This window comes from Argentina silus (assembly GCF_951799395.1).
Source record: "Argentina silus genome assembly, chromosome: 22".
Classification (NCBI taxonomy): Eukaryota; Metazoa; Chordata; class Actinopteri; order Argentiniformes; family Argentinidae; genus Argentina; species Argentina silus.
The window spans coordinates 3,964,093-3,975,432 of NC_139676.1; the positions used below are offsets into that span (position 1 = coordinate 3,964,093).

The following is an 11,340-nucleotide window of genomic DNA, read 5'->3' on the forward strand; positions in this document are numbered from 1 at the left end:
ATATACTGTGAGTATATTGTATGAGTATATATACTGTGAGTATATTGTATGAGTTTATATGCTGTGAGTATATTGTATGAGTGTGAGGGTATGAGTATATAAGCTGTGAGTATATTGTATGAGTATATATACTGTGGGTATATTGTATGAGTACATACGTATATGAGCTCCTGGTCATAGCGCTTCTTCAGGTTCATCAGCACTATGGACTCGTTTAGCTCACTGTAAAACACACACAGGAAACAGGAAACACTCACTGAGACACGCAATGAATGGAGTACAGTATACAATATTTGAGTGTTGTGCTTGAGAATGTACAGTATGTGTGTGTGTGTGTGTGCACTACCAGAGGCCAGGTGAGGGGACTTACTCCAAGTGTGTCATGTCCTCCATCCCATCCGCCCAGCGCTTGGGCCGATGACCCATAGTAGGCATGCTCTGAATGGAGTAGATCTGGACACACAGACACACGTAGTTCAACATGGAACCCATAAAGAACCAGTTTATCCCCAATCTGAGTTTAGAACTTTTGCCATATTGCCTATGTGGAAACCGGTATGGGCTAGGGGTCAATTTAGGACTCAGGGTGTGAGGAAATCTAGGTCAGCTGTTCAGACTCTAAGGCAATCCTGGCTGCGGTGGTAGTCTAGGGATTGCTCTGTAACTAGAGAGGTGCTACAGAGATCAGCCTTGTCCATCTACCAGGACACACACACACACACACACACACCCACACACACACAATCACTCCATCCAGGATTAGTCTCAATTCACACACACACACACACACACACACACACACACACACACACACACACACACACACACACACACACACACACACACACACACACACACACACACACCAGGATTAGTCTCTCTATTCAGTGGAGTCCAGCAGCATCTCAGATCGACTCTGATAATAAGGGCTGTGCCACGGCAGGTAAGACTACACCGTTCCCTGCTATCACCGTCCCCCTACCTGTCTATCAACCCTCCTCTTCATGCCATCAAACCTGTCTACCTGCCAATCAAAAGCCTTCATTCACCTACCTGCATGTCATGCTTGCCAATCAAAATCGAGTGTATTCGCACTCACGTGTCCATCAAACCTGTCCTACCGATCTGCCAATCAAAACGTTCTATTCACTTGCCTACCTATCACATCTGTCAAACTAAATTGAGTACACCCTTACCTGTCCATCACAACTAACCAATCCTCTACATGACTGTCGCAAAGGACAACAGCAAAAAAGGTTTAACAAGGTTCTCCTAAAGGAACAGGCTAAAGAGCCTAGAGAGAGAATAGAGAGAGAGAGAGAGAGAGAGAGAGAGAGACAGACAGAGTAGTTCCTCTGAGCCTTACCTTGTCATACCAGCTCCCTGCTCCCTCACGGTGTGGGGTCCACTCCGGCTCCTGCCCCCCTTCCTCCTGGGTCGGCGGTGAGGGGTTGAAGGGGGTGTACGCCGACCACTTGCTCAGGTTCTGGACCGTCCCGTGGGGCAGAACCCTCTCCGACGCCCAGACGTCCTCGCCCTCCTGGCCGCCGCGGGCGTTGCGTGCCCAGTGACCCGAGTGCGGGCCGTAAGGCGGCACCACGGCATAGCGCGCGTCCTCACCATACAGGCCCACCGGCTGAGGAAAAACAATGAGAATGAGGACTGGTGTCTGCAACACCGAAGTGTAACACTTCAGCAAGTATCAAAAAGGTAAAAAATGGAGTCAAGGGACTGGGTAAACTGTGGAAGGCTACAGCTTGTATCTTGAAAAATAATACAACTATGGTCATAATCATTGAATAATATACCAATACCATACTCTTTATCAAATGGGCTCTATTAAAAACCTACATTACTGAAACAAAAAAAGCCCCATACTATCTACATCAAAGTGAAAAAGCACTTCTTCTATCTAAAAGCTTCTATTTAAAACCAAAAAGGGTTCTTCAGATTGTTCCTGTAGGAAAACCTTTTTGTAAAAAACGTTTCTGGTTTAGAACCAAAAGGGTTCTCCTACAGAGACAAGCCAAAGAACACTTTCAGAAGCTTTGTTCTAAAAGCCTTGATGAAAAGGACATACCACTCTATAGGAGGCATAGCGTAGTTGCTGGTTCTGGAGTGCGTCCCCCAGGTAGGGGCTCCCCATGCGCCGGGTCAGTATCGATCCATCCGGTAGCCGGTACCTAGCGTTCTTCACTTCCGGGTTCTGCAGGGCAGCAGACAGGTTGGGTGGTCTGGGTTTGATGGCCAGAACTGAGCCGTCGGGTAGCCGGTAGGTCGCGGAACGGATGTCCTGGTTCTGCAGCGCGGCATTCAGGTTCGGAGCGGTGGGTTGTGAACCTGGTATGACCAGGGTTCCGTCGGCGAGCCGGTATGATGCGTTCCTCAAATCCTGGTTCTGGAGAGCCTTGGATAGGTTCGGGGTAATTGGCTTCCTGGGGTCAATGATGATGGTTCCGTCCGGGAGTGTGTATGAGGCATTTTTCAGGTACGGGTTCTGGAGCGCCCTGGAAAGGTTTGGAGACTTCTTCTTCGGGTCCACCACAATGGTTCCATTAGGTAGAGTGTAGGAGGCTCCTCGTAGGTGAGGGTTCTGCAGGGCTAAGGCCAGATTGGGGGAGATGGGCTGGTTGGGGTCCGTGACGACGGTACCGTCGGGGAGCGTGTACGAGGCGTTCCTCAACGCTGGGTTCTGGAGAGCGCTGGCCAGGTTGGGCGAGGTGGGCTTACGAGGGTCGATGATGATGGTGCCGTCTGGTAAAGTATAGGAGGCACTCTATGGGCAGAGAGAGAGAGAGAGAGAGAGAGAGACTTTAATGACACAAGAAGGTAGATAAACACATACTGTATAAGACAAGTCAAGAACACGAAAAAAGTGCCAAGTGCCACAACATATCATATCATAAGAAACACATTACCACTCGTACATCATCTAGATTTATTGGACTACCTCCTTACCTTCAGATAGGGGTTCTGCAGTGCTGCAGACAGGTTGGGGGTCTTTGGCTGGTTGGGGTCGATAACGATGGTGCCGTCAGGGAGTGCATATGAGGCCTCACGGAGGTGAGGGTTCTGCAGGGCTTTGGCCAGGTTGGGGGACATAGCCTGTAACATAGGTAAAGATACGATAAGATATAATGGTCTTCCACTGCAAATATTAAGAGACAACACTATACCTTAACATATTTCATGATTTGACATATTAAATATAAATCCTAACATAGCCAGCCCCTGCCCCAATCAAGTATAAGTATGATGTTAATCTCCTTAATGCGTCTCGTAGAATATGGTGACTGGATTACAGTCAGCCAATGACCTGGGGTCAAAAGTTACCTGTCGTCTTGGGTCTTGAACGACTGTTCCGTCTGGGAGCGTGTACGAGGCGTTTCTAACATCCTGGTTCAGGAGGGCGCGGGACAGGTTGGGGGAGGTGGGCTTCCTGGGGTCCGTGATCACTGTTCCGTCGGGTAGCGTGTACGACGCTCCACGGAGTTGTGGGTTCTGTAGAGCGCTGGAAAGCATCGGTGAGGTGGGGTCCTGGATGGGCTCGTCATATGGCGACATCAGTGTCCCGTCGGGCAGGCGGTAGGACGCCCCGAGGAGTTGGGGGTTCTGGAGGGCAGTGCCCAGCATTGGGGAAGAGTGGGGGGACGGGCCGTAGGGGGACCCTTGCCTCTGCAGGGAGGAACGATACGTGGCCTGTCGAATGTTGGGGTTCTGGAGAGCGTTGGGGAGTTGAGGAGGTCCGTAGCCCGGCTGGGGTCCGTAGGGATTCCTACGCTGCAGTTGGGTCCTGTAGACAGACAGACAACAGACAGATTGGATTTGAAATGTATTTTATTTATCCTTTATTTACCCAGAGAACAAGGTCTCTTTTTCAAGGGTGTCCTGATTACAAAATATATACACATCACTATTATTTTCATCAAGAGTTTAAAAGGACACAATTTACACAGGAAATACAATTGTCTTTTTACATACAACAATCAATTATAACAACTGCACTTCTCCACTGAGGAATCCTTAATCAGGTTCCTAAAATGGCCTAATGATACTAAAGCAGCAAGTCTTAGAGTATCCTGCAGGTCATTCCATGCCGGAGGAGCACTACGACTAAAGGCAGTTTTACCCAGCTCAGAGGAGCGGGTTGATGGAGAATTCCTTTATATACATACAGTACAGCCAGTGTTGGGTCCTTCTAGCGGTTAGAGATGCCCACCCCACTGCCTGATATAAAAGACAGTGATGAGTACAAAAGTTATCACCTGTAAAAAGTGCTAAATGATAGACTGAATCTAATTGTTTCAATGGGAAGGAGGTTGCATGCATATACATTTTGTCCCTATAGTTCAGGACTGATAGGAATGTTGATTGTACAATTTTCTTTCTAGTACCTGTTCCTACAGAAGAAGCCTAATTTAACTCTCAGCTTTTTTGTGAATTCATCTATACTGTATGTGTTTTAAATGACAATTTATCATCAATCCAGATACCAAGATATTTGTATGAGGGGACTCTCCAATTGAGGTGCAGATCTTTGAATCCATGGCCTCAGACTTGCAAGCTCTAGCTCTCGAAAAGCATATACTTAGATTTGCTTGCATTTAGTATTAACTTGAGGTCCACAAGTGAACATTGAATGGCGTCAAAAGCGGTCTGTAGGTTAGACAAAGCCCCATCCACAGAAGAGGCTGTAGAGTAAAGTGCAGTATCATCCGCATAAAAGTGCAGTTTACAGTTCTTAACTAAGGAGCCAATATAATTTATAGCCAGTGTAAACAGTAACAGACCTAAACTTGAACCCCGAGGCACTCCCTTTGTGATCTCTAGAGAGTCTCAGTCTGTGACTGAACATTGTCAGCAACTATACACTGAGTTCTATTTGTGACAAGCATTCTGATCAAAACCTATTGAACACAGTCTACTCACTAACAGTGAATGATACACTGTATCAAAAGCCTAAACAGGGCAGCACAATGCTGCTTTTTATCTAGGGCACAAACAATATCCTTGATTACAAGGGATGTAGCTGAAATAGTACTGTGTCCTTGCCTAAAGCCTGATTAAAATGTGTTCAAGATACCATTCTGGGACAAGAATTAACAAAGCTGAGAGTTGACCAAGGATTCTAATATTTTAGCTACACATGCTTGGAAATTGTACGATGACTATTTAGGTACTGTAGATTGATCAACAGACAAATAGATACATTAGACAGACAGACAGAAAACAGACACTGAAAGACAAATTGGAAGGCAGAAAGATACAGTCTGTTGATAGATAGATACAAAAAATGATGGACGGATGGATGGACGGACGGATGGACAGACAGACAGACAGAACCCCTCACCTGTAGGAGGCGTTCCTGACGTTGGGGTTCTGCAGGGCGTTCTGCAGCATGGGGGAGGGGCCTGGATCAGAGGTGTAGTCGTACTGCGTCACCATGGGGCCATAGGGCGAGCCACGGCGCTGAATTGGGGCCCGGTAGGACGCGCCGCGTAGCGCCTGGTTCTGAAGAGCGCCCGAGAGCATCGGGGAGGATGGCTGTGATGCCATCTGCTGGTACTCATCTACGGCGCCATAGGGGGACATGGGCCTCTGTAGTGGCGAGGCGTAGGAAGCTCCTCTTAGCTGTTGGTTCTGGAGAGCGTTGGTCAGCATGGGGGAGGAGGGGTCCTCGTACCCCCCCATCTCGGGACCGTAGGGGGACATGGGTCTCATGGGTGAAGCGTAGGACGCGCCACGCAACGCTTGGTTCTGTAGCGCCCCCGATAGCATCGGTGAAGAGGGCTGTTGTGGTACATCGTATTCGGGGACCTGCTGACCGTAGGGGGACATGGGTGAGGCGTAGGACGCACCGCGTAGCGCCTGGTTCTGTAAGGCTCCGGAGAGCATCGGTGAAGAGGGCTGTTGTGGTACGTTGTATTCGGGGACTTGCTGACCGTAGGGGGACATGGGTGAGGCGTAGGACGCGCCGCGTAGTGCCTGGTTCTGTAAGGCTCCGGAGAGCATCGGTGAAGAGGGCTGTTGTGGTACGTTGTATTCGGGGACTTGCTGACCGTAGGGGGACATAGGTGAGGCGTAGGACGCGCCGCGTAGCGCCTGGTTCTGTAAGGCTCCGGAGAGCATCGGTGAAGAGGGCTGTTGTGGTACATCGTAATCGACTTGCTGAGTGTAGGGGGACATGGGTGAGGCGTAGGACGCGCCGCGTAGCGCCTGGTTCTGTAAGGCTCCGGAGAGCAAAGGAGAGGAGGGCACCTGCTCCTCGTACCCCCCCACAATCATCTCCGGTCCCTGGGGGCTCATCCGCTGCATGGGGGAGGTGTAGGAGGCCCCCCTGAGCTGGGGATTCTGTATGGCCCCTGAGAGGAGGGGGGAGGAGGGGTGCTGGGGAAGGGAGGCCTTGTAGTCCACCATCTCTGGCCCGTACTGGGACATGGGTCTCATGGGCGAGGCGTAGGATGCGTTGCGCAGCGCTTGGTTCTGCAGCGCTCCCTGGAGTATCGGGGAAGATGGGACCATCTGCTCTGCTTGGTCGAACCCCTGATTGTAGGGGTCAGCGTAGGGGTCAACGGTGTAGGGGTCGGCGGCATAGGGGTCAACGGCGTAAGGGTCATGGGCAAATGGGGATGGGGCGCGGGGGAGGTGGGGGGAGGAGCGCATGGGTAAGGGGGAGCCGGGGGCGAGGGAGGAGTGAGGCGAGGAAGGACGGTGAGAAAGGTGGGGGGAGTGGCGAGGCATGTGTTTGAGGGAGGGTTGTGGTGATGGGGGAGCCATACCTGGGCCTCTGATTGACTGTCTGGCCATGAGGGGGCGTCCACGAGCCACCGGCCGCGGGGGGAACCGACCCGACTCACGCACGCCCAGTGGGGGACGCTGGCCTGAGAGCTGAGGGGACGGACGGCGGGAGAGGCGGGGATCTACGGTGAGGACTGATCGGTTGCTGTGTATGGAGGCTCTAAAGGGGGGGACGTTCTGGGTGGGGGCTCCCGGTCGCCCCCTGGGCCTGACGGTTCCCATGGGAACGGTGCCCCGCCCCCCCTGCCTGGGCCGTGCCAAAGGGGTGCCCCCCTCCCTCATAAGCCGCGTTGAGCGCCGGGACAGGGTGGGGGAGGGAGAGCGGGGCGCTGTGGGGGAGAAACTACGGCGGGAGAGGGAGGGGGAGGCGTGCTGGGGAGGGAAGGAGGAGGGTGGTGGTCTGACTGAGTCCCTGTGTCTTCTACTGAACTGGGGGGAGGGAGGGGGGGAGACACGACGGGGGGAGGGTGAGGGGGGGCCACGGACCTTCCTCCCCCCAAATGGGCTGCGGGTGGGCGCTGGAGAGGCGGGGGGGCTGGGTCTCCTCATTGAGGCTCTAGGGGAGGAGGGGGGGCTGGGCCTCCTCATTGAGGCTCTAGGGGAGGAGGGGGGGCTACGGCGGATCATAGAGGTGCGTGGGGAGGGGGGGGGACTGCGGCGCATCATGGAAGCACGTGGGGAGGGGGGAGGTGAGGGGCCACGGGCCATGGAGGGGGGTCTCTGGGGCTGCAGGCGTCGGGGGGAGCGGGGCGAGGCCATGGGGGAGGCTGGGGGAGAGAACCCCCGGGAGTAGACAGAGGGGGGGCGCTGGGCGTTGTTGTTGAACCCCCCTTGTAGCGAGGGTTGGAGGGAGGGGCTGCGTCGGAGTTGGGGCATGGGGGAGCCGTGGGGGGAGGGTCTACGCTGCATCTGGGGGGAGGGGGGGCCCATCATCATGGAACGCCGCGATGGGGATGGGGAGGGAGGGACACGCTGGGGGAGAGGAGACATACGGGGGGAGCGGGACATGACTGGGGTGCCATAGCCCATGGCCCCGCCCATCGGGGCATTCGCCTGCTTGATCAACATGGCCGACGGGGTGGGAATCCCCATCTGTGGTGACATCATCTGCGGTGACATCATCTGCTGCTGCGGCGACATCATCTGCAGTGACATCATCTGCTGCTGCGGCGACATCATCTGCGGTGACATCATCTGCGATGACATCATCTGCTGCTGCGGCGACATCATCTGCGGTGACATCATCTGCTGCTGCGGCGACATCATCTGCGGTGACATCATCTGCTGCTGTGGTAACATCATCATGTGGTGTGGGTGTTGGGGGGGCATTAGAGTCTGCTGGTCCTCATACTGGATGTCTGACATGTCCTCGAACTCGGGCTGAGGAGGCATAATTGGAGGGGGCTGCAAGGGGACGTCCAGACGCTCCTTCCCAAACAGACGCACCTGTGGAAACAATTGATTATTTTCAAGTCCTGGTATGAGAAGGGAATGACTAAATTACTCATATTTACAACTAAGAAACTCTAGAAACTCACTATTTGTTAGTCCTCAACAATGTGTGTAAACACTCACCTGAGGTCTAGGCACCCTGAAGGCCATCTCTCCTCCCTGCTGGGGCTCCATGGGGAAACCCCCATCACCAAACTGGTCTCCAAACTGGTCCCCATACATGCCCTGGGGCTCCTCCATACCCATACCCATACCCATACCCATACCCTCCATACCATAGCCATAGGCCTGCTGGGTCCCTGGCTGGAGCCCCAGTGCCTGCTGGGAGTTGTAGGCATTGTAGGAGGAGTCTGGGTGGGGAAGTCCAGCCTCACTGTAGTTCAACTGGAAGTCCTGGGCGTATGGGTCCTCATAGCCAGGATAAGCCCCACCCTGCCCCCCCATCATTGGTACCTCCCCGTATGAGTTCTCATACATCCCCTGCCCGTCGTCATAGTAACCCATCTGACCCTGCCCGTCGTCATAGTAACCCATCTGACCCTGCCCATCGTCATAGTAACCAGCCTGTGGGTCAAGGTACCCCTCCATCTCTTCTCCATAGAGACCATACTCTTCTGCCATTGGGTCGTAAAGCTCCATCCCGTCCTCAGTGTACATCCCCATTTGCTGCTGCTGTTGGCCATAGTAACCTGCTGCCTGGTCGTCATAGTAACCCTGCTGTTGCCCCCTGGGATGGCCTGGTTGGGGGTGGTAGTAGTCCCCTGCGCCATCGTCATACACACCGTTGTCGTAGTAACCCCCCTGCGGGTCGTAGAGCCCCTCCTCCTGCTCGTAGTATCCCAGGTCCTGGGATGGAACATCATAGTAGTCCGCCCCTGCGTTGTCATAGTGACCATACGGACTCCTCCTGGCCCGCCCCCCAGCCTGCTCGTACACGTCTTCTCCATAACCGCCATGGCCGTTACGGTAACCATTGTGACCTCTGTGGGCCTTCCGCCCCCCTCCTCCCCCTTGGTCATACCTCTGGTCGTACTCACCCATCCCCTGGTCATAGCCCTCCTGCTCGTACCCATACACATCATCGTCATGCTCGTACCCGCCATTGTGGTAACCGTGGTGACCCCTCATGTTGACTTGCCCGTTGCGATAATCCCCCTTGCCTGACCTCTGACCCCCCCAGCCCCGCCCCTCGGCACTCTGACGCGCCTTCGTGGAGATGAAGCGCTTGGTCAGCCAGTTGGTCGCTCCGGCGACCTTCCCCAGCAACAGGCTCTGGTTCTTAAAGTCAGACCCTGCCCCTTCCTCGCCCTTCTTCCGAAACAACCCCTTAAAGAACCCCCCCTTCTTCTCATTCCCGCCCTTGCCTGGCAGACGAATCAGCATGTATGAAGGCTTTTTCCCCTTGTCCTTCTCCTCCTTGTCTTTCTTCTCTTTCTGCTTCTTCTTCTTGGAGGCCTTGAACCTCATCATGAAGCGGGAGGTGTTCTTCATTATGGACTTTCGTCTCTTCTTGCGGGCGAGTCGGTTCTTCCTCTTACCCAGGCCAAGGAACAATCTAGAAGTGTTCTTCAGCTTCTTCCTGGAGCTCTTCTTCTTTCTCTTGAACCCGGAGAAGCGCATGAACATCTTGGACATGTTCTTCAACCCTTTCTTAGGCAGTGCTTTAATCAGGGGCTCGGGAGGGGCCTCCTCTTTCTTGGCTTTCTTTTTCTTTGGGTCCACCTCCGATTTGGACTTGTGGTGATGGCCGTCTTTGGGTTTCTTCTTGCCTTTCTTGTCATACTCATCGTCATCCTCTTCATCCTCGTCCTCTTCATCCTCTTCCTCCTCGTCTTCATCTTCCGACTCCCCACGTCTCCCCCTGGACTTCCCCTTCCCCTTCCCCCCTTTAGCCGCCGCCCCTTTGCCCCCTTTGCCCCTTCTCCCTCTGTCATCCTCAGAGTCTTCCTCTTCATCTTCCTCACTCAGCTCCTCCTCCTCATCTTCGCTCAGTAGCTCCTCCTCCTCCTCCTCCGACTCTGCCTTCTTCCCCTTCCCTTTATCTTTTCCCTTCTTTCCATCATCCTTCCCTTTTCCCTTCGGAGGCTCCTCCTTTCCTTTCTTCCCTCCTTTCTTATCGTCTTTCCCTCCCTTCTTATCATCCTTGCCTCCTTTCTTGTCGTCTTTTCCTCCCTTCTTGTCATCCTTTCCTTTCTTCTCCTCCTCCTTTACCTTCTTTTCTGGTTCTGGTTTCCCTCCTTTTTTTGCGGCTTTGGAATCTTTCTTGGCAGGCATTCTGACGGGCAGCTACAACCAAACCATGCCCTCTTGGGCTCTGTGCCAAACCTGGCAACACACATACACACACACGTTATAATATACAAAACAACACACACACAAACACACTCTGAAACATACATATGCACGCACACACGCAAGTAAGCAAGCACGCACGCACGCACGCACGCACACACTCATCAAGACACAAATGTACAATGGGATATCAGTCATCATAAAATTATACCTCTATTGCAGACAATTCCAGATGAGTAACATGACATGGCTAATTATCAGGTTTTTCTACAGATATTGACAGTATTTTAACACACTTCACTTCAGTTGACTTACCTGTATCCCTGGAGTGTGTGAGAGAGTCCTGCTCCTCAGTTTAAACCTGCGCGATGGAGTTTATGTGGATAGAGAGTGTGTCGGCGGAGTGTGTGTCTGTAAAGTGTGTGTGAGGACGTGTCCACATGGCCATAGTCTTCCCAACGTAGTCAGAGATCCATGAAGACTACTGAGGAACAGACAGACAAACGGACAGACAGCTCCTAGTCAGCTCCCAATGCCTACAGAGGATCGCTCCTCTCCTTGCCCCTGCTATAGTACAGCCTCCCTGGGGTCGCTGGGTCTTAGTAGGGTCCCTGGTTACTATTCCAAACAGCACTGACCTCCTCAGTAGTGTATACTCTGTAGTGTATACTCCGGTCACCTTTACACACTCACACACTCTGACCTCTTGTACACACTCACTCACTCACTTACTCACTCACTCACTCACTCAACAAGGCTCTCAAGATGCCACGCTCCAGTGACAGACTCCTTCCTTGA

At 53.0% G+C, this 11,340-nt stretch overlaps 1 protein-coding gene across 1 annotated transcript in view; it reads right to left on the bottom strand.

Moving 5' to 3' along the window:
- Positions 1-10,524, bottom strand: part of myo15ab (myosin XVAb) — a gene marked incomplete at both ends in the record, with an annotated part of 40,190 nt that extends 29,666 nt beyond the window's left edge. The window contains 8 exons of the mRNA XM_083694320.1: positions 159-222; positions 371-453; positions 1,367-1,636; positions 2,081-2,776; positions 2,959-3,105; positions 3,334-3,793; positions 5,351-8,244; positions 8,374-10,524. Of these exons, the coding sequence (XP_083550446.1) occupies positions 159-222; positions 371-453; positions 1,367-1,636; positions 2,081-2,776; positions 2,959-3,105; positions 3,334-3,793; positions 5,351-8,244; positions 8,374-10,524 (6,765 nt within the window). The remainder of the gene's footprint in view (positions 1-158; positions 223-370; positions 454-1,366; positions 1,637-2,080; positions 2,777-2,958; positions 3,106-3,333; positions 3,794-5,350; positions 8,245-8,373) is intronic.
- Between the last annotated feature and the right edge of the window lie 816 nt (positions 10,525-11,340).